Below are 27960 nucleotides of genomic sequence, written 5' to 3'. Positions count from 1 at the left end.
CATCATCCCCTAGAAATGGATGGAGCAACGCTGCATAGATAAAGTGTTTCCACTGAGTATGGAACGCCTCTCAGAACTGTCATGACGGTCATTTAATAAATACTGTATTCGACTGTAGTAGTATATTTAGTCACTACAGACTGGTCATGTGGAATACACTCTCAAAACATTCAAAGCCACTACCTCTGGATATTTTCTATGTGCTTTGACAAACCAAAACATTACACATGCACAAGTGCACGTAAAAACAATCCTTCTATTCTCGGCCCTTATTATTGAGTCTAGAGATCATCCTTGTTGTGGTGAGAGTATCCCAGCAACCACATCCAGATATTGAAGGATAGAGTGTCATAACAAGGATGTAACATTGCATGTGTCTAAAAAGGTCACTTGAATGGATAATGCTTGTTATTGGTCACCTCATGAATTTACAAAATTGATCTATGTTGTGAGACATTTAACATATTATTGAATAAAAAGAAGAAGAAAACAAAAAAACAATGAAGACAATTCAGTATTATTAACATACAATTGAAAAAGTACAATTAGCAAATACTTATAAAAAGGCATTCCATATAGATATATTTTAATACTAATGAATGGCAACATGAATCCTGTGTGCTATTCTTAGGATGTCAAAACTTCAACTGAATTTAAAGAGACCTTTTAAAGAAGATATTTTGAAGAATATTGTTAACAAAACAGCTGTCAATAGCCATTGACTTCCACAGTATTTTTTCCCCATACTATGAAAGTCAATGTCTATTGTCAACTGTTTTTTTTTTTTTTTTACCAACATTCTTAAAAATGTCGTCTTTTGTGTTTAACATAAAAAATACACTCATATAGGTTTGTTGACGCCATGCTGTTCAAAAACTGTACGACTTAATATCTTTTATGGAACATAGAAGTTATTTTGAGAAATGTCTCATGATTTTATATTCTTAACTTTTTGTTTACCAAAATACTTCAAAATATCTTTTGGGTTCAGCAGAAAAAGAAAGTCATAGTCATACAATCCAGACATTTACAATGCTAGGAAGGCATATTTATAAAGCCTTGTCGTATTTTAGTTTAAAACTTTGTGGAATTCTATAAAAAAAAAAAAAGTAAACCTAAGAGAACAGTCGTCATCATATTATGTGCGAATCCTTTAGTAATCTAAATCTAGATTACTGTCAAAATATAAAAACATAGTCCATGCAATGCAACATGCACACATTTGTATCATTCATATGATTTGAGAATAGGCATAGTGTGATTCTTACAATAAAAATCAACAGTTAAAATTAATATTCGTATAAATAAGTAAATTAAATAAAGTCACTGAGGAAATATCATGACATCTTTCCTTTTGTAGATCCACGGCTACATGTTCTTAAAAGTAGGAAATCTTTCCACAAGATCATGAAGCAGAAACCCTGCTTTGGTCCCTCTCACCAAGCTGAATTAAGTTATTGTGAATGTGTTTAAACTAAGATTATGTCACTGCAAAAAATAGTCTACCACAGTATCTGTATACTTAAGGTAGGTACTTGGTTTTATAAAACACACTGCTTGTTGATCTGAATCCCCAAAAGCCTCTGAATAACAACTTAGTTTTGTGCTAGTCTAAAATGAACGAGATGTGAGTATATGTATAAAAGTAATGCAATATTTGAAGTCAGGAGAAAAGCACATGTGCAGTTGTATTGCAGATAAGCATACTGCGAGTAACACCTTCACTGCCAGGTAAACAATATCTTCAGCTTATCTGCTGATGTACTCTCATGCCTAAAAGTGTATGAAAAACATACAACCAATTTCAACAAAACACTTGATCACGCCACTGAAGGTTTCTAAAAATATACCTTTTCCCCGAAACACTTGGAATCACACCCTGCACTCCTCAGCTAGCATTATTTTGCCCCGGCTGTTGAAATTTCACGGGGATGACTGTTATTGGACTCTGCATATGCCATAATATCCAACACGCTCTAACTGGTCAGGCTTTGCAAGCCCTGCCCTCACAGAAACCTCCCTGTCTTCAACACTAACTTCGGGCTCGGTTACCACAGCGGATTAAAGAGTTACAATTTCACTGCTGAAACCGATGAGCTCCGTCAGAACCAAGCTCTGTTCACTGTGTGCGTGGATTTGATTAGTCACACGATATCATCTGATTCCAAGCCATACTCCTCATAGAGAGCATCCAGGATGGACAGCTGCTTCTCCATGGCTGGCAGGTAGACGTCTAGGTCTCGATGCATGCCAGTCGTAAAGCCTTCCTTCAGCTCATCGCCTTCATGAGAAACCAGAGCAGCCATGAAGCCCTGATAGGATGGGGCAGCCCGTAGAGCCAGCTAAAATGAACATAAACACAGTCAGAAAGGCCTAAGGAGGGTTGAATGCATGTTGTTGTTTTTACAGAGCTGTATATTAAATTTATTTTCAATGTAACACTAAAGGACATTTTTAAAGGATCTATGCACAGTCGCTGCCATAAAACGATCAATCGTGACAACTCTTGGGAAAGGGCTTTTGTAGTGTAATGGACATGCCAGTGTTAATGTATTTGGTCTTGGCTGAATAGATCTGCAGCGTTGCTGCCGAACAAGCACAGAGACTTACTACTGCAAGGATATTCAACGACAAGCTGCTGTGAACATACAGCATACATTCAATTATTTGTAACAGATTTATATGGGTGGAGCTGGGGAAGGTGGAGGGTTTTTGATGGTATGCTATAGGGGTGAGCGATATGGCCAAAATCATGATAGGAGTAATGCTATTTCACGGTGATAATAATAATAATAATAATAATAATAATAATAATAATATATATATATATATATATATATATATATATATATATATATATATATATATATAATACGTTTCTGCTTTAAATTACGTTATGATATAAATTTTTTGATACCATAGAAATTTCTGAATTCTTGTCAGCAGTGTCAATATAACATAAACTAATACTAGCCTAAATGTAAAAACAAACAAACAAAAACTCACTGAAAAAAGTAAACAGTCAGTGATTATATAGGAATAAGAAACATTACAATAACAGGACCAAAAACTACAGAAGAACAAATAAATGTAGAAATGCTACATACACTCTATAAACTAAATAAATGTATAAAAACACTGCATACTCTTAACTGATTAAATTAATTATACATTTCCTTCTTATTAAAGTTGCGCAAGTGATTTTAGTCAAAAGCAGTGAGAAATTCTCTTTTGTTGTTTGATTAACATGAATGACAGACAGAACAGGAATATTAGACTGCTGTCACTTTAAGAGCTGCCCGGATCCAATATACTGTTACAGAGGTTTTCTTTCTCAGCTGTTTGCTTTCTCTTAAGACCTAAAGTACTATTATTAGGATACTTGCAAAGACGGGCATTTTGGTACATTCAAGCGTGTCTATTTAACTGTTCAAAGCTCAGAAAAATTCTCTCAGACAGCTCATGCAATGTTGAGAGGATGTGATTGTTAGCAGATTGCATTATCACCTTACGCCATATAGAGAATGAATGCACTAGATGTTTTATAGAGGCCCATAAAAGAACTTTCTAAATAAATAAAATGGCATAAATAGCCTGAAGGACAGTGCTCTAACATGTTGCTTCCTGTATACTCTATGGTGCCTTATCGCAATAAAATGGCAAAAATAAAATATAAATATACATTTAAAAAAATAATGGTATTAATGTGGAGGCCCACACATAACAAAAATAAAATAAACAAACCAAAAAGAAAAAAATATGTATATTGTAGCCATAAACTGATTAGTGGTGGGTTCTTCAATATAAATTATTTTCTTTTTGTTAGAATGAAGTATGGATAAAGTTTCTCCCCCCCAAAAAAGTGACACTAGGCCATCAGACAAATATTCCTTTAAAATGGAAAAACAGCACTCTAAGCACAATACTTACTGCAAAGACACCTCGAACAACCCATCCATGATATTGCCGTAGCGTCTTTCCATATGCATTATCTGAAAGAAGTAAAAGAGGACATTACAAAGCACTGACTGAAAGACAGTTGTTTGAACCAGGTCTTATTTTCTTTTTGCAACACAAACCGTTTTAAATTTGATCATCTGACTTACTAAGAGCGCCTTGGACATCCTTTATCCCTGTATTGATTTCAGAAAGGAATTCTTTGAGGAACTTGAGTCCACGTTTAAGCCACAGCAGCGCTTCTGTGGCCGAGTTCCTCAGCTGTGTCACCTCCGTCTCCACCTCATGCAGCACGATGCTCTGCAGGGTGGGGAAACTCTCAGGATCCGACACCACCTTCTGCTGGATTTTCTGATTGAGAAAATGAGGATGAACTCTCAGACCAAGCTGTTATGCCCTCTAGTGGTTATGGTGACATTCAGAGAAAGTACAGAGAAATTACAGTAACCTGTTAAATACTTCAGTTGATAAACTCTTGAGTAAAAAGTTCTGACCTCCCAAGTAATAATACATATATCATAATATGTAATGAAACCCACTACAAACCAGTCTCAAAGTTGTCACAGGCATTACTTTGAAAGGTCAAGCTTAACTAAATATTATCTGTATTATTACAGTAATTACTTATTATTGTTTATTATTAGAGATGATCAAATTCTGTACTGGATGCACTGAATTTTAATTGTCAGATTTTTTCACCCCATTACTAAAAGACATGCGCGTCATCCTAGAGTTAACCTATGATCTGTAAACCCACTGCTCATGCCATTTAAAATATGTATGTATTATTATAAATGTATTTCATTTACACTTACCTTAATGTTTCCCACAAAATCCATTTTAACTGGAGCAAAGACAGTTGGTCCAAGCTTGTCTGAGGGGAGAAAGTCTTTGTAAGTACTTTGTTATAAGTACTTTTTTTGGTTAAGCTGTTAGTTTCATCCTAAACATACACTACTGTTCAAAAGTTTGGGGTCAGTAATTTTTGGGGGGAGGAAATTAATACATTTATTTGGCAAAGAAGAATTCATTGATCAAACATAGCAGTAAAGACTTTTACAGGACATTATATATAAAAAAAAATATATTCCAAATGATTTTCTTTGAAGTGTTTTATCAATCCCAAAAAACAATGCATCAATGTATTTAAATTAAATTAAATTAATGCATTTAGCAGACGCTTTTATCCAAAGTGACTTACATTAGTTACATTTATTGCATTACTTACAAAGTGCATTCAGGCTATCAATTTACCTATCATGTGTTCCCGGGGAATCGAACCCACAACCTTGCGCTTGATAATGAAATGCTCTACCAATTGAGCTACAGGAACACTAAATTATTACATAGCACAACTGTTGTCAATATTGATAGTAATATAAGTAAAAATAATGTTTTACTGTGCACCAAAATCATCATAATCTCAAAAGGAGCAATGACTGCTCAAAATGCAGTTTCACCATCAAAGGAATAAATTATATTTTAAAATGCATCATGGAAAACTGCTAAATTTTTATTGTAATTACATTTCACAATTTATACTTTTTTAACAGCATTTTTAATTAAAGAAATAATGCCTTGAGGAACCATAGAAAAATATTACCAACCGCAAACTTATGAATGGTAGTGTATTCATATATTGGTCAGGGTTACAGTAACTGTGAGACAGTGACACACATAACAATCTATGTGAAGGTCTAGAAACATCTGTGGGAAATAACAATGTGTGCCAGTTCATGTGCAGTCCAATGATCTATCTGCACAAGGATCTACTTTATTCCTGATGTGCAAGTGTATTGAGTCGCCACAACCCTGAGAGAAACACCATTAATCTTTACCCAATCACCATCAGAAGCATCATGCTCATTTAAGCTATAAAAAAGTGAGACTTTAAAACTGTACCAGTAGAAAACCAGTGCACGACATACCAATCACCTTTGATATCACCTTGATAAAGAATGTTCTTAAGAAGAAAGTGAGGAAAGTCTTCTGTGCAAAGCTTTTAGAATTGATTGCAGACACAGCTTTTCTTGTTTTTAGCCCCAGTTCTTGGTCAGATACTCACCAAACTGTCCCAGTATACAGACATAGCAGAGCATGCAAGACCATGCCTGAGGGAGCATGAGGTATTAACTGTGCAGACCAACATGAGATGCAAATAATAAAAAAAGAGCACATTGTGAACTGACACATGCACAGAGTTCAATGTCCCGAAGTGGCATTTTACAACATTTAATAAGCACAATACTAATGAAAGCAGAGAATGAGTCAACTTTGACTGACGAGAAAAGAGACAAAGCAATGAAGGGGTGGAAAAGGGAGAAAGAGTGAAAGATAGAGTGTCCTACCTAAAACTGGTACTATAGCATAGCAAGAATCCAAAAAGGCTTGTGTGGGAATACCACTGTCGTCCTCCAGTATTATATCACTAAATCTACAAGAAAAAACCACAGACGTTCAGACACGGACAAAACATTAGAACACACGGCAACAAAACAGATTTATTTGATGAAATTAAACACCAATACAAAAGCAGGCATAACAAAAGCAGAAGAAAACCAGTTTGAAACATGCAGCCCTTGATTAAGAACAGCACACATTATAAATGAGATTCTATAGCCGTCACACATTGATACAATACTGAAAAGGTTTTCATATCTAAATAGCGACACAATGCTTTGATAACATTTCACATTACTGACAGTTCAGTTTTATTTGGTTTCAGCCCAATGAAGGCTGTTGGAGCAGATTAGTGTTGTAGTTACGTGATAACTTCATTATAACATAAAAGAGATGAAGGAATTATGAATAGCAAGAGAATCTACAAACCCTCATCAGGCTGGGCCTCATTTTGAGCGACCAAAAGAAAACATACCATGATAAACATTTAATCATGAACCACTTTTTTCTTTACATGATTAAATCACTATGTTGAAACTACAAGACATTTATTTCTTTGTTTTGGAACTTTCCACATGCAAGGTACAAATACAAGTCTTTCCAGCAAAGGAAGGTGCTTGACCATTAACTTGTACTTGAAGGGATATATAGTATAGCAAACCATAAAGTAAACATTATGTTTGGACTAGTGCTGGGCAATGATAAATGTTTTTTTTAAAATCGCAATTAATCGCATTGTTATGCACAAAACTAATAATGCATTCAAAAGTAGTGTATTGTGCACATTTTTCACTTAAAAGTAGGCCTACTGCTATATGAACAAGTGTAATAACATTTGGTTTGCAAACACTTTAAACAAATAATGTGCTTTTTACAGCAGTGTTCCTTTTACAGTTAAAATATTTATTGTAGCCCAACTTATTGTAGCACAGATTTTCTCTATCATAAAACAGGGTTTCCCACACATTGATTTATTTGTGGCAGACCGCCACAATATCAAAACTGACCGCCACAAATAGATTTTCCAAAAGGCTTTGACTTCATTGAATAAACATGAGCACTGCACATTTCAAAATCAAAAACTGGTGCGGGTGTTTTTATATCACTGTATTTTAGGAGGAAACCAACTATATTTAGAAAATGTTTCGATTTCATTTTGCATGTAATGCTTGATAAGGCAGCGTTTGTGAGCTCAGCGCTGCTTTACAGCTGTTACTCTTCTGCTCTTAAAGGGCCTCCTGCTGGTAGAAAATGAATTTGCATACATATGTATATATGGGGGTGGGGGAGTGCCACCATGAATAGAGTGTAAGGCTGTGGGAAACACTGTATCATTATAACAGGCATCTTCCTTAATAGAGACGATTGCAGGACGAATCGCAGCAGAGTGCGGCACAGGATAACACTTGCGAGAGAATAATTAGGGTGTGCTCACACTAGGCAATCTTAACTGTGTCGGAGCACATTTGACCTCCAAAGCCTGGTTTGTTTGACTAGTGTTATCACTCCGTTAATCTCTCCCTGGCTCGGTTGGAAGAGGTGGGCAAGAGCGCGGTTCAGTTATATATAGATCAGTGAGTGTGAGTGCAGAACTTCTGATACGTGCTGCATGATTGCGTGAATATTTCTGAGCGGGAAAAGCGATAGATCTGTAAAGCAGTAAATATTGTGAGAGGAACGCGTGTTATCTCGTCCCATATGACTCAAAATAATAAACCACAAAGTTATCAAAACGATTCACTCCACTGTGTTGAGCGAGAGCGATTCTCTGCGGTCTTCACATGCTATTGGAGACTTCCTATTTCCAGCTTATAAAGTCATGATAACGAGCTCGTTGCATTCTTCTCTATTAAAAAAAAAACAGTGAAGACATTGGTTTGTGAATGTTGTTGATTAGCCTAAATAATTTGATCAGGAGCATTCCCTCCTGTGACCCATGATTTTTCTGTATGTGTTTTCAGAGCCAGTGAGCAACAGACATAATAATGAAAAACTGCGTTAACGTGATAAAATACCTTTCAGCGTTAATCAATCAATGCGTTAAAGTGATAACGTGTTAAATTGCCCAGCCCTAGTTTGGACATTTCAATGGAACCTTTTAAATAGATTTGAACTACAATTAATCAAATATCAGTTCTATAATTTTTCAAAATTATATGACATTCCTGTCATAAAAAAATATCTCTATTTTACAGTGGGTCCAGATATGTGATATATTTTAAAAAGTTTTTAATGCTAAAAAAAAAAAAAAAAGTAAAAGTAAAGGGACACCAAAGAGTACCCTATTTGTGGAAAGTGCCTTTTACATCATGATCCAACCAGGTGAGACGCAACAAGTATGCAGAATAAAGGTCTGTCTTTTTTGTCCAAACTGAAAGCAAACTTTTAGTTGAGTGCAAATTGGTTTGTGTGGTATATCACAGCAAGCCACAAATTCTTTCAACAGACTTTACATTTGAAGATACCTTTAACAGAACAGACAGGATTGATCGCTTGTAACTTTATCGCGCAGCACCTGGTTACTCAGCACACAATGTTACTCAATGGAGATTTATAGTCCCACAATCTAGACTTTTTACTGAAACACTGACTTTGCATATAGCACATTTCTAAGAGTAGTGTTAGCTAATAACTTGACACAGCATGACCATAGCTAATTTTCAAACCAAAAACAAGATTCTGAATAATTTCAATGTGTGCAGTACATTCATCTTGTTCCCTCAGAGGATCACAGCAACGGAGGCGCCTCATACCTGTGGCTCATGGTACTGAAGAATGTGTCCACCTTATCTTCCTCTTCCTGTTTATTCTCAGACAGAGGCTCATTCACTTCCAGGTCAGCCTGGATTTCTTCAGTGACCTTTTCTTTGTTTTGTGTGGGACTCGGTATTTCCTTCTCCTCTCCTCCAGATTTTTCAGGGTCCTGTGTGCTTGATGAAGAGCCATTACCAGGCTCCATGGTCTCCCTCTTCTCCTCCTTTAAACCACTTTCTAAAAGAACAAGACAGGAAATGATAGTTGAGCTCTGCCAACTGCTGCATGCGTAATCATTTCTGAATCTGACTTAATGTTTGTCATACTTGTAGGAGATGTAGGCACAGGAGATGGAGGTGGTTCATTTTCTGGTCCACTCCCATGTGCTGATGTTCCTGAGATGTTGATTAAGTCCTTTCGTCTGCTTAACACAAATTTTAATTGTAGAGAAAAACAAAAGCACATCTGACCCACAAGAGTACATTACTATGAACTGAACTCACTTTTCTCCTGGGTGCTGATGTCTTGGATCAGTAGGTTTGATCTATGGAAAAAAACATTCTATTTTAGGTTCTGACAAACTAAATGAATCTACAACCGTTCAGTGATTAAGTTTAACATACCTTGTGAGGTTTGATGGTAGCCACAGGAGGAGAGCCTGGAGGAGTTAGACTCAGAAGGTCTGGATTGAAGGTCCGGCTAGCAATCTGCATACACTCCTCCAGGGTCTTCAAGAAGGTGCTGCAAGTGGACTTCACTAGATTTCCAGTCTCATCCCCTACCTATAGCACAACAAACTTTAAGATTGGTCTGACTGCTTTAGGACTGATTTTTTTTGCCCCTCATTTATGTGATAAAGACAACTACAAAAATCTGAATGAGAATACAATTCATTAGTGCAAGTCTGAGCTAATAAATACTCTGTACTGATGTTTGAACAGGTTATGCATAGTTTATTTGTCATAGCTCTGTCCATAAGCGTAGTGAAGGTTGACTCAAGACCAGCACTCCCTTACCTCCCCCGAATCGGCTGCCATTTCCGCTTGAGAACTTGCTTGTATTTTGTTCACTTGCTGGAGGAGAAGGTCACAGTAAAGCCTTAGCTCAGACATTTTGGTTTTCAGAGCGTCTGTGTTTTCCTGGAGCTCTGAGAAAATAAAAGAGACTATTGTTGACATTGTTTCCTTCATAGACCTGAATTGACAGCTCTTTGCAAAATTGCAAAATGAACAAACGTCATGATCTGAATGGGTTATGTAATCTCATTGGTTAAGGCCCCCATGGAATCATATGAAACACATTTTTCATGGCCGATACCGATTTCCGATTTTTTTTCTTTAAGCAACAAACAAGAAAGATAGAAAGAAAGTATGCATAAACAAGATGTTTATTTGGTATTTAATAGGCCAAACTGTTTTTTTTGGCTATTGAAAACAATAACCGTAACCATCTGAAAATATTCTAAAAAAAATAAAATTGGTTAATATCTATATTTTTTTTACTTGAGCCAATGAAAAATAAATAACTATCGGCTCAAGTTAAAAATATATATGTGAATCATTACCCTACATTTTTTTTAATTGGACAAATGAAACACTTTTTTTTTAGTGTGCTACAGCAGGTGATTTTTAAATCAAATTAAGTCGATGTCATTTTAAGGTAAAATAAAAATAATCATCCTATACAGAAATGACGTTTACTTCTGGCTTTACAAATGTGTATGCAAGTTCCACTTAAAAAAAAAAAGGAATTCAGTTTTTTCACAGTTTAGTCCGTTTCGTGAGAAGTTGAGCTGAACATCCCTTCACTGTCTCTTATTGTGCAGGGCGCGGACAGATACAGGACACTCGCGCAGCTTCAGCGAGCACAGGAAAGGGGCTCTTATTTTTGCACCAGAACACCAATAGCTGTTTGCTTCCTGCTATCTGTGCCTCAGGCGTGTACTGTAACACTGCACTTCCAGTGCTGAACGGCTGTCCGTGTCCTGCGCACAGATTTCGAAATGCTTCCAAACAAATGACATGATAGCCAATGATTACAATTTATTCTGTGGACGCAGACACATTTCCGGAAAAATCGGTTGGAAAAAAAAGACCAAAATCCGGCCGACTGCCGATTGTGTATTTTAAGCAAAAAACTTCCGGTTCTGATTCAAGACCAGTCAACCGGTGCATCCCTAGTTAGTTCACCCAAAAATGAAAATTAGCCCATGATTTACTGACCCTCAAGGCATCCTTGGTGTATATGACTTCCTTCTTTCAGACGAATCCAATCGAAGTTACATAAAAAAATAGTCTTTGATCTTTCAAGCTGTTTAACGGCAGTCAGCTGGTGTTGCAGTGCATCACTCCAAAAGAAGTGAAATAAAGCGCATCCATTCATAATTAAAAGTGCCTCACATGGCTCCGGGGGGCAGAACAAAGGCCTCCTGTAGTTAATCGATCCATTATCGTGAGAAACATATCTATATTCAAAACATCATAATCGCTATAATCTAGCTTGCGTCAACAGTTGTAAATGGAAGCGGTTGCGCATGTGCCAGTGAGTCGTGTGAAAACCAACATTTGTTTACAGGATCAAAGGAAGCAAGGGAAAACCAGTCTTCTCTTGGCTTATACTGAAATTCTTCGACATTCTTCTTTACAAATCCTCGATTTGTACTTCTAATTCATGACCGTTGTTTTGTTTTGATCTCTTCGCTGCACTTCCGCATTCATTACTTCTGAGTGGCGCAAGCGCAACGTCGACCTCATTTCATTACATTTTTCCTCATACCTCAATTTTTAATATAACGCAGATTGGATCATCTGAAATAAGTAAGTCATATACACCTACAGTAGGATGCCTTGAGGGCGAGTAATTCATGGACTCATTTTCATTTTTGGGTGAACTAACCCTTTAAAAAGTCATTTAAAAGTTTGAGATCAATTATTTAACACTTTATGTAATTAAATTCAGCAAATTAATACTTCAATTCAGCAATAAATGTAACAAAATTTACAAAAAAGACACTTTCATTGTTATAAAAGATTTCTATTTCAAATAAATGCTGTTCTTTCGAACTTTCTATTAAACAAAGAATAGTTTCAACCTTTTTAACACTGATAATAATTTTAAATGTTTGTTAAAAAACAAAAAAACATATCATGTGACAGTGAAGACTGAAGTAATGGCTGCTGAAATTTCTGATTTGTAGTTTTTACTGTATTTTTGATTAAATAAATGCAGCCTTAATGACCATAACAAAAACATTAGAACTGACTGCAAACTATCAACCTAGATGGTAGTTTATATTACATTATCATATTTCACTGTCATATTAACACAAGCCAGATGATCTACATAGAATATCGGCAGAAATATAACACTCACCTTTCTCTCTCTTGGTTCGGTTGTCTGTGAGGCAGGCTTTTGCTGTCCCCAACGCCACAAGCCATTTCTGCCTCTCTGCTGCATTAATTGCCCTGAGATAAAAGTATTGTTCTCCTGGAATGATCAGATCAACCCTAGTAATATCCGATGGGTGAACTACAATGGAGAGGGAGTATGAAGAAGATGGATAAGCAAAGCATGAGATCAGTCACTATAGTTGTAATACAGTACTTGGGTGTTTCTTCAACTCTGGAAACTTTTTGTCCTGTTAAAAATAAAGTCTCTTCACGCTGTCAGCTTGTTTATTTTACTAGTATATTACTGTATTAAACAGTGAACACACAATTATTCTCCTTTCCCCCATTTTATTAAGTAAAACAACAATAATTTCAATCACAGTGTCATTTTCACCACATCTCCAATGAGGCATTATGTTTAATAGGATTGTATGGTGCAAATGATGGCAGTGGAAATGTACATTTTGAACATTTTTCATATAAACTGCTTTCCTTTTGTTTTCATAGTTCATAAGGCTAACTTCTCATCTAGCATTTTATGTATCCTACATATAGTCTCAAAATCTGTTAGGGAGAACACTGTTGTTGTGGTGGCAATGATTATAAATCATTTTCAAACAAATATTGTAGAAAGGTTGTTTACAGTTATTACAAAAATGCAATGATTCATACTTTCATGATCATGATCTCATGAAAAGGCTTGGTCTAGGGCTGAAATAATATGATAAAATCACATAAGACATTCGAAAGATGGCAAAAAAAAAAAAAAAAAAAAAAAAAACTGGAAACCCCTGGGAAATTAAAGTTCCCAATGATAAAGAAACATCCCCTTACATAAGCATGTGTTAAGATATCCCAAAACATAAAAATAATAGCTGCTTGTGATGTAATGCTTATTAGGTTTCCTGCTCAGGTTAGGCATAAACTTTTCCTTACCCTGTATTTCACACACAGATATTTTGATGCTGCCCTTGCATCCTTTCCATGCATCTTCTTGAGAGTCATAGTAGGAAAGAGTGCCTCCCTCAAGAACAAACCAACGAGGCTGCCAACCTTTTCAGAGAAACAACAAAGCAATTATGACATTTTTCACTGTAACTGACACATGTAACAATGCAACAATTTATTGATGACGTTTGAGATCCCTGAACATAATAGGGTTTGACTTGTTCTTCCAGTCAAGTGGGGGCTTTTAACTGGTCATAGCTAGAAGTGAATAAAACAGAATCACACATCATCTTAAAACCAAAACAAACTTTTCTGAAAATGCTTTTGGCAGATGACACGTATGTGGTTCAGTTGGTCCCAGCGTTGGAAAAAAAATATCGGCACAAAGACCTAAGAGGATGATGACTTAACTTAATTTATACATTAGCGTTAACGTTACTTGTGCTAGCGAACAGGCTAACCGCTTATCAGACTTCCCTGATTATTAACGTCACATAACTTTTGACTATCGCTGTATACATACCGCTAATATAGTTTGTCCATTTATAGAGAACTCCCTCCATGATAGACCTTCTCTTGACAATTCATTACTTAGTCGTGGCAAGACTGAGCCCAGCACAGCCTCTTTGAGAAACTCGAGATTATTCTTAACTACGACAACTATATCCAAAAGACGCAAAGTGACTGCTGGGAATTGAGATTACGCAAACGGCTGTCGTAAAAGATTCAGGAATACCAGTCCATGTGACCATAGAAGGATCTGCCCACGTGCGTGACGTCTGTGGGATTTTCGTTTAACGAATCTCTCATTGGATACGGTGTGAGTAGATGGGCGTGGTTGTGCTGAGACTATGTGTGTAATGTCCAATGAAAATTAGATACAGGTCGCTAAGGCCTGTCCTCAAAAAAATCTGACCAATAATAATTAAAAGTTGTATTTTAGGGTGCCAACGTTTACGTTAGGAATCTGGGGAGTGTGTGCTGAGGTCCGAGAGTCGGTTCTTCCGAACAATTCGTTTCAAAAGAACATAGCGAGTCTTTTTTATTTTTCCCGTTATGATATCTCAACTTGGCATATTACATTCTCTAAATTACGTTTTTTTGTATTTGTGATGTGTCCCAGAAATGTAAAAAGTGTAATTTAGGCAAGGAAAGTTTATTTATATAGCACATTTCGTACACAATGGTAATTTAAAGTGCACACAATGGTAATTCAAAATTTAGAACCTAAATATATAGACAATTTGTATTTTTATAAACAAAATTAATTATCTCTTGCCTTAAAAAGTTTTTGTAAGTTAAAGATTTGTTTCATATATTTTAAAATGTAATACAGTCCAGTAGGCTACATTTAACATTTCTGTCGTTTATAACGTTTATTTATTTATTTTTAAAGCTGTTATTGTAATTGTGATTCACAGCTTGTTGAAGCCATAAAGCTCATAAAATATTTCATTCATGTAGGCTATTTAAATATTTCATGCAATCAGTCATGTCAAGTACGTTCAGTTTGTAACGTTTCTGCCGTTTACTCTTGTGAACACCGAGTGAACTGCTCGTTCTTACAGTTTGTGAACAGTTTCAACCGATTCATTGAAAAGAGTCGACTCAAAAGAACGACTCGTTTACGGATCCGACTTTCCTGGTTTGGGAAAGACCCCTGTAGAAATTTCGCTTGCCACGTAGTCGCGGCGGCACAACTTGTAGTTCGGAAAGTTTTATCAGAACTTTGCTGTGCATGAAACATTAGTTCAACAGTTAGAGAGTGTTAAACTGTTCCTTATATTAAGATGATTCCAGAGTTGTGGACATGCATTTTTTCTGCATTATTCTTTTACGTTCATGGAGCAAAACTTCCGGAACCAGAGGTGAAAATCGAAGTTCTATACAAACCTTTCCTTTGTCATCGTAAATCCAAATACGGAGATATTCTTCTGGTTCACTACGAAGGCTTTCTGGAGAGTAATGGCACAATGTTTCATTCCAGGTGACATCTAATGAACCATCTAATGCATGTTCACACTGCAGAAGAACAGGCTTTATTAACCTTCCCCTTTTGCAATGAGAATGCATTGTTAACTGTCAGAATCTATTTATTGTTACTTTTTTTTAAAGCTTTAACAGTTATGTTTTGCAACATTGTATTGCTGGTTTAATGTCTGATCCAGAATGATCATTAGCTGGTCAGTACCTTGATTCAAATACCAGTTTGACCACTTTAGCTGTTGGCCTCGTTGATGTGTTGCTGACCCAAGTTGGTTTAGTTTGGACCAGCAATTGACCAGTTTAGTCCAGATGGGAACCACCAACCATGTTCCAAATCACAGCTACCAACTCAAGCTTGGTTTTTCAGCAGAGTGTGCATGTCTCTAGCGTTTAATACTAATGCATATGTCTTGTAATTGGCAGCCGCCATCATGGAGACAAAAACCCTGTTTGGTTTACGTTGGGGATCCGTGAGGTGATCAAGGGTTGGGACAAGGGTCTTCAAGGCATGTGTGCAGGGGAGAAGAGGAAACTGACCGTCCCTCCATCTCTCGCATATGGCAAAGAGGGCAAAGGTGTGCCAGCAAGATGCATATTCACAAAAAATTTGAGGAACTCTGAATGTTCTCCACATTCTGCTATTGACTTTGTCTTAAAGTTGCATTAAGTCTGCCTAAAATACTTTTTTTAAAGAATTATAACTTGGATTAGCTATATTGACAGAGGATACACTATTTTCACAGGTAAAATCCCCCCGGAGAGCACTCTGATCTTTGACATTGAGATCATCGAGATCCGAAATGGGCCTAGATCACATGAGTCCTTTCAGGAAATGGACCTCAATGATGACTGGAAACTTTCCAAAGCAGAGGTTTGTCGAAACTTGTCAGAAAGCAGCTGTCCAGCAAGCATGAGATTTATGATACACTCTTAAAAATAAAGGTTCCTAAAGGGGGTTTTGTATACAATGGAGTAGAATAACCGTTTTTTGGATCCCCAAAGAACCTTTCATGGAATAGTTCTTAAAATAACCTTTTTTTCTCTCTCTCTCTACTGAATATTTTAATTACATTTTTCACCATAAATAACTTTTTGTGCAATTGAAAGGTTCCATGAGTGTTTAATGTTCTTAATGAAACCATCAATGCCAATGAACATTTCAGGTAGTTATTTGTGTTTTTCTAAACACCTTTCTGTCTTAGGTCAAAGAATACCTGCGTAAAGAGTTTGAAAGGCATGGATATGCTGCCAATGACACCCATCATGAAGTGATGGTTGAGGACATCTTCCAAAAAGAAGATGAAGATAATGATGGATTCATTTCAGCTCGGGAGTTCACCTACAAACACGATGAACTATAAATACTCCCCACTTCTAATAGCATCAGTGTTTACCTTCAGAGATATTCCAGTATTTTTCTCTTTGAGATTTACAGCTTGTCGGTATCATATCAGTCATGTTCCGGTAGTTCTAAACAGGTTTTCTGTTATCGTGATTTTAGGTTTTTTAAATACACTCAGGTGGTGGTATGATTGAGCTTTTACATTAGGCCTATTTGAAGACTGTAAATCTTCTTCAATTCTAAAGTGCTCAATTCTGCTCAGAGAGAATGTTGGTCCCCAAAGTGCCTTTTGGCTGAAAAAATGAATATATTTCAGAACATTTCAGAGCTGTTTTTTTAATAGTATGTATGTGTGTCACTTTTTCAGATGAATTTTGCAATAATGTTTACAATATTTAGAACATGATTAGGTCAATTTGTTTGGAGTAGCCTATAAGTATTTAAGTGAATAAAGTACAGTTTATCAGTTCTGTGCTGCACTTCTCTATTGACTTTGTAGTTTTATACACCAACACCAGAGGGAGCTCTTCTCTTAGCCTGTTCCATGACACAAAATAACTGATTATCTCAAACTTCTCGCAAATACGGTACTCTTAGAAAATGTAATGTGTAATAATAGGCAAAATTATTGAAACCGATGAGATAAAATGTAGTCACGTGGCCTTTTGTTGACAGATGGCATAGTCATCATCATGCAGAGATGAGTATCTGTGTTTGGTGTGCAGAATAATTTGCATACAACAATCAAGTATTCTCAAGTCACGCTTAACAGCATTCCAATCTCCTATGACTATGCCATTACACAGATACATAAACTTTTGTCAAATTTGCGCAAGTTTACAGTTCCGGTGGATCTGCCCCGTCTCAAATCAGTTTGGATAAAACTTCTCAATGGTGCAAGATTCAGAAAAGTTAATGAAACCAAACTGTCCCCCAAACTGAACTGAAAAGGTAATAATTAGTCCCTATATCATATCTTGGATATCCTTCATTAAAAAAAAAAAAAAAAAAAAAAAAACGTTTGCTTTAAAAATCCCCTTTTAAAATAATAAATAAGATACTTTCATGGAAAAAAGCAAACAGCCAAACAATAAATAGTTTGCGCCTACAGAGCAAATATCTTTCTTTTAAGCAAATATATATATATATATATATATATATACATATATGAATGAATGAAGCTTTCAGAGTCTCAAATGAGCTACTGCAGACTGTAACAAGTGTCATTACAGTCAGTCACTGAAACTGTCAATGTCGATGGCTCCACCGAATGATGGTTTTCTTCAGAACATCTTCTCTCCACTGCAAGCGAACGACGCAACCAGACAAAATCAGAGCGCGCTTGAAAGGTGGACCTCTCAAGATTCCATCCACAATTCCAGAAGACGCATCGCGCGCTCGCCGTGCAAACAGCGTCCTTTATTTTAAACGCCGGAAACCGGCTAGTTACTTTGCAGCAGCAATGTTTTTGTCATAAAAGTTGTTTTCGGGCATGGTGACCCGCACTCTTCGTTTCTCCTTGAAACGGCCAGACCGTGAAACGGTCCAGTTTCTCCGGCACGTGTGTTCACTGAAGGAGGGCTCCAGCTGAGAGTCGTCGTACGTCTCGTCGCTGATCAGATGGAGCTTCTTGTTGTCGCCGCCAGTTTGTTTCGCCGACGTCGCATTTCCAAATTCCTGCTGGCCTTCTTTAAAATGGTTCTTGTTTTTTCCAGTTAAGTTTTTCCACCAGGAGTTTCTGTCTGCCATTCTGTCGAATTCTTCAGTTCACACTGAAATGCATATATTAATGTTTTAAAAATTATATGCGAACATTGTGATTTTCTACAATAGGCTTATATATTTTAATTACTATGTTATCTATCTATCTATCTATCTATCTATCTATCTATCTATCTATCTATCTATCTATCTATCTATTTATCTATCTATCTATTTATCTATCCCATCCATCAAAAATACTCACCTCAGTTTCAGGTGTGTTGTTGTCAGCCAGAGACTGACAGTGGAGTCTTTCGTTTCTTTTAAGAAAACATCCAGCAGAACAACCTTGTAGTTTTTCTCTCTATATCTTTAACATCCTACAGTGCTGCATCTCTCTGTCTAAACTATAATGAGTGATGAATTCATTCATTTATAGTTCACCTGTTGCTCATGCGCCCTCCCTCCTCTCTCTCTCATTGGTCTGATGAATTGATGCAACTGCCCTCAGGAAGCTGGTTTCAGGTTCTCACTTCACCTGTGATTTGGTGAAAAAGTCACTTTGGGGCATATACCAGCTCAGCGGTCTGATACTAAAACAATGCTGCCGTTCACACCCCTGAATATAGAACAAGAAAACCAACACCTAAAGAGAGCTGACCAAGCACTAATTACAGCAACATATTTCACATGCTGTTGCAGCTGAAGCAGTAATAACACACAAACTTTCAGAAGTTCATTTGGACTGTCAAAATGTAACCAGATTTACATAATTTAATAAATCAGCATTTGATAAATTACACTCATAATTACAACCATTCACAGAAATATCTTTTTTTTATGTAAAAAGGTTTTATCAAATAAACAATTTGAAAGAACTCAAACCAAAGTAATGGTAACCATGTATGTGGTAAGGTACCATATGTGGACTTTTTTTCTTCCGAGGTGAATAACTGATCTCGTCTCAGGAGTCATGTAATTTTCTTTAGCGAAATCATTGAAATGGGACCAAGTCCAAGGAGGAAGGAACAAGCACTAAATAAAAGCTCACAGAACCATTTTGTCCATTCACAGGGTGATAATGTAGATCACTTAATCGTTGTCAGGGCTAACAAAATATAATTTGAAGGAGGCATGGGTTAAACACAACATTATTAACACCGGGTGAACAAAATATCATCTATTTACACTCCATGTAAAATTAAAAAGTGCTTTACACATGATCTTAACTGACTTGCTTTTATAGCACACATACACGTCATGACCCATAAAAATACATATATTTTCAATCATACTTGACAATATGTCAGTTTTGCAATGCTAATTGACCATAGTTTCATACGGTATAAAAAATTCCTGTAATTTGATTTAAAGGAACCCCCCCCTCCTCCAAATATTTAATCATCCTCAAGCCATTCAAGATGTAGATGAGTTTGTTTCTTCATCAGAACAGATTTGGAGAAATGTAGAAAAATATCACTTGCTCACCAGTGGATCTTTTGCAGTGAATGTGTGCCCTCTCAGAACGAGAGTCCAAAAAGCTGATCAAAATTCAATAATCCACACAACTTCAGTTCATCAATGATCATAATCAGTTAACATATTTTAAGAGCTTTTCTCTTCACAAGATGTTAATTGTTGGACTGGAGTCATGTGGATTACTTGTGGATTATTGCGATGTCTTTATCAGCGGTTTGAACTCTAAACCTGACGGCACCCATTCACTGTAGAGAGTCCATTGGTGAGCAGGTGATGAAATGCTAAATTTCTCAAAAAAAGTTCTGACTGGGAAACAAACTCATCTACAGTACATCCAAAGTTTCTGGAAATGTTCATTTTGGGTGAACAACTCCTTTAAACAAAATGCCCATCAATAATAATTAATTTTTGTTTTCGACACGAATGTTCATTTTCTCCACGCTTAGCAGTATTTGTTTGGGGAACTGAAACACATTGAGTGAAATGTGCATATAAGTCCAAATTTTGTACACAAAAGAGAAAACATAAAATCTTTGAAATGTGTGGCAGGCTGCTTTTTAAAATGTACACGCTCTTTAAAGTCTTTAAAAGATGTCTTCATTTCAGCCGTTTAAAACAAGATGTCCTCATGCTCTATCAAGAGCTGAACTATCAGTTTCTGGTATCTCATGTCGTTGAGAGTGGTGAGTGTGTTCAGGTCCGGCGGCCGCATGAGTGTTGGGCCAAAAACGATTCCTAGATTCTCCGAATTCATGTAATTGTCCTTCTCATACATGGTGACCCTGATAAATAGAGAACAACACCTCAGACAATACAATTTTGATAATAAACATGCAGGTAGGTAACTGTTATAATTTCCATGGGTGGGGAAATGTGGCAAAGCTGGCTTGGCAAGTTAGAGGTAAAGCACAAATCCCTGAGGATCATAGGTTTTTTGGTTCCTGAAGTTCACTGAGCTAAAGTGCTGTATTGTGTTTAACAGGAAGTTAAATCACTCTTTAAAACCCGCAGGGAGAATGCTTAAATGGAACAAAAACCTGAAAACCGAACGGCTCAGTGAGGTAGAGAGCCATGTAATGAACTGTGGGACTGGCATATAAGGGATGAATTCAATACCTCTTCAGGTGCGTCATCAGGTACCGCAGGGTCTCATAGTGGGCTGGAGGAAGTTGGAGGAGACCATCATGAACTGCCTCCAGTCTAGAATCAGGGTCTGTTATTTCTGATAACAGAAAGTGTAAGAAAATGTTAGAAAATGTTTTGCAAAATACTGTTCAGAATTGTGCAAAGTCAGTTTTTCTGCTACAACTGGCCACTATTTGAGAGACTTTATTTATTTTTGTATTCTTATACATTTTCACTTACAAGTTACACTACTATTCATAGGTTTGGGGATTTAAAAATATGTTTTAAATGTTTGCTCTTATGCTCACCATGGCTGCATTTATTTGTTCAGGTGTACAGTATGAAAAAGTAATGTGAATTTTTATTACAATTTAAAATAACCATTTTAATATATATATATAAAAAAAAATTTGGATGGCAAAGCTGAATCTTCAGCAGCAATTACCCCGGTCTTCGGTGTCACATGGTCTTCTTTAAAATGAATTCTAATGTTGATTTGGTGCTCAAGAAATGTCCTATTATTTTCACTGTTGAAAACAGTTTGGCTGCTTAATATTTTTGTGGAAACGATTAGTTTTTTTTTTCAGGATTCTTTAATGAAGAGAAAGTTCTAAACAGCATTTATTTCAAATATGATTCTTTTGTAAAAAAAAAAATTGTCACTTTTGATGAATTAAATCATCCTGACCCCAAACTTCTGAATGTCATTGTCAAAATGATTAAAGTTATAAATTTATTTAAGTGTTGTACCAGAATCAAAGGGTATTTGATGACAAGATCGAAGTAGTTAAAAAATAATCATAATCAAAACGGAATACAAGAGAAAGTGTCTAGTTAATTATAACACATAAAACTGATATTGTACAATTAACATATAGTTATAGTCTCTTACTGGCAGCTTGAATAAATTTGGAGTAGACGTCATATGTGATAACTGGAATGGGCAGATCTCGCAAATAAAGCTTCAGAGCTCCGGCAATTATATTGATGTCTGGGTACATATCGGCACTGATGTCTGCCTTCTCACCATCTGCAAAGTAGAATTAGTTATCTATTATCAGTAACAGATTAATCACTTTACCGTACCAAAAATCCATCGTTTTGAATGGAAAGCATGGGTTTTTCCATCCAGGCTGCATGTTGATAAAATAACAGTGATATAAAGGATTGAGAGTTCATTCAAGCATGTCAGCCAATGTGAAGAGACCAAATGTTAGTTGAACAGCTATCATAAACCTTCAGGTCTAAGGCACAAACAGTTATTCTAAACCTTTGCAAACCTCTATCAAAGGCCAGGCGGACATCTTCAATGTGTTCTGTGAAGCCTGACACTCTGTACAGACCCTCTGATTTCAAACCTGGAAGAAGCAGAAGTAACACATATGTACTTCAACTATCCAATCAGTGGACTTGGAGGTAAACATGTAAATTAGTATTGATCAAACTGAGACTGCAACTAACAACTAATCAGATAATCAATTAATGTTTTGAGTATCCTTTTGATAAACTGGATATTCTGTGTCTTGCCTGGTTCATCTATCATTAACGTTAGTCACATAAAGTATTAAAAAGTTAATTTTATTTTACTAGTTTTTTTCTCAAATATAGCAAGCAGAATGCCGGTTGGCTTATACAGTATATAACTAATTTCTCTAAGAATCCTCTCTTTAATGGAAGACGTCACCCATTAAGTCAAAATGTGGAGAATGTTTGCTTCCTCTCCCTGTTGTTTTAGGTTAGGCATCTTCTTTTTGCACATCTTGATATATGACAAGGAGACGCCTGAGCAGAGAGCAGCTGTGAGATGCCTACAGTCAGTGAATAAGTGCCTTACTGAAGGCCACAGGTGCTAGAGAAGATCTGGGATCTCCATATTAAGGTGATCAGTACCTCTGTGCTCGATCTCTTTGATACACATGTCCAGAACCATCGGCCGTTGTGAGTTGTGGGCTTTGACCAGCGTGGTGAGATCACAGCTGAAGACCTTCTTGATCCTGCGTAGGTCTGGCTGACAGTCACTGGGCACGAGTTTGGAGCACTGTTTGTGCACGTTCAGCCCACAGTCTGCAAGAGTAACAGGTCAAAAGGTTAGAGGAGTGTGACCCTGTCTCCAGACAGACTCCAAGGTAAGGGAGACCCAAAGTGTGTGTGTGTGTGTATATATAGGGGTCTCATGGAGGGTATATCTACAGGGCAAAGTACACGTGGAAAAACAGGTGCATGTCAGTCGAACTGGGTGGCGAAGTGGGACAATATCAGTCACATTCTGCCATGTGTTTGTGTCTTGACATGTCTTGCCCCCAAATACACTGAGCCTTGCCTGAATTGCATGTCCAACTTAGAATCAGGAATCTGTAAGTTTGCAATCTGCAAAGAAATTTCAAGTTTGTTTATGTGCTTTTCAGCAACACAAGTTGAATTTGATAGCAGCACTTACAGGGATAGTTTCCAAAAATGAAAATTCTGTAATTAATTACTCATCCTCGTGCCATTCCAATCTTGTTAAGACGCTTGTTATTCAAATTAAGATATTTTTGATGAAATCCAAGGCCTTTCTAACTCTACATAGACAGCAAAGAAACAGAGATGTTCTAGACCCAGAAAGGAAGTAAGGACGTCTTTAAAAGAAGAAGAAATTATTGAATAAAGTCATTATTTTTGTTTCCTTTGCACAAAAAAAGTATTCTTGTAGCTTCATAACATTATGGTTGAACCACTGATGTCACATGGACTGTTTTAACGATGTCCTTACTACCTTTCATGGCTTTGATCTTGGTAGTTCACTTTATGTCTATGGAGGGTCAGAAAGCTCTCTGATTTCATCAAAAATATCTTAATCCGTGTTCCAAAGATCAACAATGGTCTTACAAGTTTGGAACGACATGAGGGTGAGTAACTAATGACAGAATTTTCATTTCTGGTTGAACTATCCCCTTAATGAATAGGTGTCATGAAAGTCCATAACTATGTAATCAGTATATGTATGTTTTGTGGCTGTACCATTGAAACAGAGCATTTTACCATTTATGGACTGGCCTCATCCATTTTCATTGGGTTATTATAGTTAAATCATTTAGTTTTAAAACATTTTGATAAGAATGATAAGAAGTATAACATAAAACCTAAACATTTTATTTACAGAATTAAAACATAAGCTTATTTTTATTCCCAGATGCCGAGAAATATTTCATTTTCATTCAGTTTAACTTGGTGTATTAAAATGACTAAAAATGGAAGAAAAAAATGAAACAATACAACAGTTATTATAATACCAAACAAACAACAAAACTGTATCTAAAATTAAAACTGAAAACATAAAAGGCGATTCAAAATAATAAAAATTGTAAAAGCACCTCAATGGCACTAAAGAAACATTATTTCGCTTTTGGACTTTGAGGCTTTTGAGTTCCCTGGATTAAAACCGACGAAACAGATGAAACGTTCAAGTTTAGGATTACATGAGGTTTAGTGGATTATGACAATATTCATGGGAGAGATGAGGAGACGCTGGAGAATGCTTATTCTTGGAGTTTAATTTCGCAATCAACAAAAAGTAAACACTCAAGAACTCAAGAAGGTATGACATTTGTAGAAGCGCATTTAACAGCAGACAGAACTAGGGGCTGGGAACACTAAATTCACAGACACCAATGAAACAAATTCACATGACCAGGACAGGCACAGGAAGGACCAAATAAGGATAACAGGAACATACATGTGAGTGTGACAGGTGTTTGCTCATACTCAGGGCTTGATATAAAAAATAAATAAACATAAAAATAAAAAAACCTTCTAAGAACTTCGGGATGTAATGTACTCCACACAAATTGTGATACAAATATGAATGATACTTGAAATTACGTGGCATAAGGACAGGTGTTGTACCAGAATATTATACGAATGAAATATGTAGGGGCCCATTAAGAGTTTTAGATTAGATTTGAGATTAAGCAACCACCTAGCAACCATCCAGAACACCCTAGCAACCTCATAGCAATGCTCTGGGAACCACGCACAACACCCTGATGTCTGTGGCCCTCGCATTTTCTTCAGAAAATTTATAAATCTACTTTATAAATTGACAGTTTTGCAACAATCAATTAATGAGTGCAAAACTCTCCCTTTGACTCCACAATTAGAACTTGTGGAAAAAATGAACAGGTGTTAAGTTGTTTAAGTTGTAAGAATCCTGGTTTGATAACAGCTTTGACACTGGGACTCTGTGTGTGTGTGTGTGTGTGTGTGTGTGTGTGCAGGGGAATGTGGTAGTAGGGGGTCTGTCTCTCTGTGTGTCTCCAGTAGCATGCACATGCTGTCCCACTGCTCCTCATCTTCAGCAATGCCATAAATCACACTCTCTGTCAGTTTTACTGCCTGCCTGAACCCCTCCTTAACATCTTAAAGGCCACCGAGAAAAAAACAGAAGAGGACAAAAAGAAAAACACTCTGTGTTCCTCCATATTGGCCTAGGGACACATTCAACTCTGCTCTAATTCTCAATGTGTCTGATGACACTGGCTTGCCCGGGAGCCAGAGTGAAAGAAGAGAGGCTCCTGTGTGAAAAGAAAAGGCTTGAATAATGGCCCGAATGGATGAGGCCGTTTACAGTGTGAAAAACCAACAGCAAAGCCTTGTGACTGGATTGAGTTTATGTATTGGGGGTGTTTTGGGGAAGTGATGTCAAACAATAACAAGATCCATGTTAACATGAGATCTGAGCAAACCTGTAGCCATGAACCATCCTGTATCAAATATGGTCAACTAGGATTTTTAGTTATTTTTATTTATTTAAATTAAATTTGTCCTTTGCCTCACAAAATAATGAAAAGCAAAACAAAGCAACTCAAAGGCAAGCAAAGCAAAACAAAAAACAAAACAAAAACACAACATATATATATCACAAAAAAAAAAAAATAATTAATCGAATCCCAAATTAAATTTTTTGTTTACATTATATATGTATGTGTACTGTGTGTGTATGTATATATGAATATAAACACATACAGTATATATATTGAAAATATTTATGTTTATACATTTATATATTCAGATTCTTATATTATATATAAATATATTTAATGTATAAACATAAAATATTTTTCTTAAATATATACATGCATGTGTTTGTATTTATATATACTGTAAATAATAATTAAACAGTACACATGCATATATTACGTAAACAAAAACCTTTATTTCGGATGCGATTAAGAAAAAAAAAATAGTGAACAATATAAAAAAAAAACAGTTTCTTTATGAAGTAACCTAGTTTCATCTGGATTAAAATGAATTCATACAAAAATAATTAAGTTTGTGATGCATAATTTATTAAATTGAAATAATTTTGTAAAGTTTGTTGTAAAGCTATTGTATAAATCATATGCATCACTTGTACATAACCGATAAAGTGTCATACTTTGTCATAAAGTACAGGTGTGTGTGCATTTATGCATCTGTTTATGTATGTTTATGTCTTTCTGTATGCGTGATTTGAAGTGTAGCCTGATGCATTTGGCATCAACACAAAGAGACTGTCCTGGTTTACCTGGGTGTGCCTCTCTCACAGTACTCCACAGTGTACACAGTATGTTCCACTATAAATAGTCAACACTCAACAGAAGGCACTCAACTGGTTTGGACCAGGTGTCATTTAGGAATGCAAAATACCCACACATCAGCATACTAGGTAAATTTTTTATTGTGCCAGGTATCACTTTCAGTATTTATCCTCAGGTTGCCACAGCATGCTGGAAAAGTTCTACAGCCAATTAGGCATTGTTACCAGAATGGCATGAGAAATTATCTGGATCCTAAGCGGTCTTTGGATTGTAATTTGATATGAATAATGCCCCTCGACCGGTGCCATAATTCTGATGGACACTTTATTTGTGTGGGAGGGTTTGTGATTGGTTGAGGGTTACCTGAGCAACGGACGCCCTGGGCGATAAGACCCCACATGAAGTTTGCACAGTATTCACACCAGTGCGGCCCTCTGAAGGTGTGCACCTACACCAAAGGCAAAGCATTGTGAGTCAAGCACAAAATACACATACAGACATATTAGGCCAGTGAATCATTCATCTCTAGATTAACATTTTTCTAGCTAAAGCTCATAATGAAAGTTCCAAAGAAAATGAATGATTATATTTCCAGAGTATCTCGTACTGTACCTGACAGCGAAGTGACCGTGTCTCACGGAGACTGGTCAAACATAAAAACAAAAGCATAGGACTACGCATTCATAGTTCTATGATGTATAAAGAACTATGGAAGCCCGTTTCCGCCACTGAATAAAAAAAAAGGTAATTACGACTTTTTTCTCACAATTGCGAGTTTACGTCTCCCAATCATTTTTTTCTTAGAATTGTGTGATACAATCTTGCAATTCAGATTTTTCTCAGAATTGTGAGATATAAACTTAAAAAAAAAAACTGTTGTGAGTTGTGAGTTTATATCTCGCAATTCAGACTTCATAACATGCGACTGAGAGTTAAGTCAGAATTGTAAGATACAAACTCACAATTCTGAGAAAATATCAGTCTTTTTTTCCCCTCACAATTGGACTTTATAACTTTTCTGAGAAAAAAGTCAGAATTGTGAGATATAAACTTAAAAAAAAAAACTGTTGTGAGTTGTGAGTTTATATCTCGCAATTCAGACTTCATAACATGCGACTGAGAGTTAAGTCAGAATTGTAAGATACAAACTCACAATTCTGAGAAAATATCAGTCTTTTTTTCCCCTCACAATTGGACTTTATAACTTTTCTGAGAAAAAAGTCAGAATTGCGAGATATAAACTTGCAACTAAAATTAAAAGTCAGAATTGTGAAATAAAAAGTCACAATTAACTTTTTATTTATTTTTTTTTATTCAGTGC

General features: G+C 36.3%; 3 protein-coding genes across 5 annotated transcripts in view; 1 reads left to right on the top strand and 2 right to left on the bottom strand.

Moving 5' to 3' along the window:
* Window positions 1–501: 501 nt before the first annotated feature.
* On the bottom strand, window positions 502–14138 carry plekha8 (pleckstrin homology domain containing, family A (phosphoinositide binding specific) member 8). Of its 3 annotated transcripts, none has more exons than XM_052579081.1 (13): window positions 13972–14138; window positions 13437–13553; window positions 12484–12639; window positions 10128–10258; window positions 9735–9893; window positions 9615–9655; window positions 9438–9535; window positions 9111–9348; window positions 6306–6391; window positions 4773–4831; window positions 4107–4308; window positions 3931–3992; window positions 502–2342 (listed from the first exon to the last, which is right to left on the bottom strand). In XM_052579081.1, exons 1-13 carry the CDS (start codon window positions 14009–14011, stop codon window positions 2145–2147), a joined length of 1587 nt encoding a protein of 528 aa, XP_052435041.1. In that variant the 5' UTR covers window positions 14012–14138; the 3' UTR covers window positions 502–2144. The 3 variants fall into 3 exon arrangements, 2 of the variants coding, with proteins under 2 accessions (XP_052435041.1, XP_052435042.1); XM_052579082.1 differs by having other exon boundaries at window positions 9438–9532; XR_008157454.1 differs by lacking the exon at window positions 502–2342 and adding an exon at window positions 6023–6090.
* Window positions 14139–15101: 963 nt separating this feature from the next.
* fkbp14 (FKBP prolyl isomerase 14) lies at window positions 15102–17244 on the top strand. The gene is made up of 4 exons (XM_052577964.1): window positions 15102–15435; window positions 15858–16009; window positions 16178–16305; window positions 16637–17244. The coding sequence occupies exons 1-4, from the start codon at window positions 15239–15241 to the stop codon at window positions 16793–16795; spliced, it is 636 nt and encodes a 211-aa protein (XP_052433924.1). The 5' UTR covers window positions 15102–15238; the 3' UTR covers window positions 16796–17244.
* Window positions 17245–19212: 1968 nt separating this feature from the next.
* The window catches only part of chn2 (chimerin 2), a 64073-nt gene continuing 55325 nt past the window's right edge, over window positions 19213–27960 (bottom strand). The window contains exons 8-13 of the mRNA XM_052577963.1: window positions 27003–27087; window positions 22972–23145; window positions 22362–22439; window positions 21974–22111; window positions 21073–21178; window positions 19213–20738 (exon numbers count right to left, since the gene is read on the bottom strand). Coding sequence (XP_052433923.1) covers window positions 20567–20738; window positions 21073–21178; window positions 21974–22111; window positions 22362–22439; window positions 22972–23145; window positions 27003–27087 — 753 coding nt within the window. The 3' untranslated portion in view covers window positions 19213–20566. The remainder of the gene's footprint in view (window positions 20739–21072; window positions 21179–21973; window positions 22112–22361; window positions 22440–22971; window positions 23146–27002; window positions 27088–27960) is intronic.

This window comes from Carassius gibelio, chromosome B16 (genome assembly GCF_023724105.1).
Source record: "Carassius gibelio isolate Cgi1373 ecotype wild population from Czech Republic chromosome B16, carGib1.2-hapl.c, whole genome shotgun sequence".
Classification (NCBI taxonomy): domain Eukaryota; kingdom Metazoa; phylum Chordata; class Actinopteri; order Cypriniformes; family Cyprinidae; genus Carassius; species Carassius gibelio.
The sequence above is the reverse complement of the archived record's forward strand: the minus strand, read 5'-3'. Positions and strand labels throughout refer to the sequence as shown.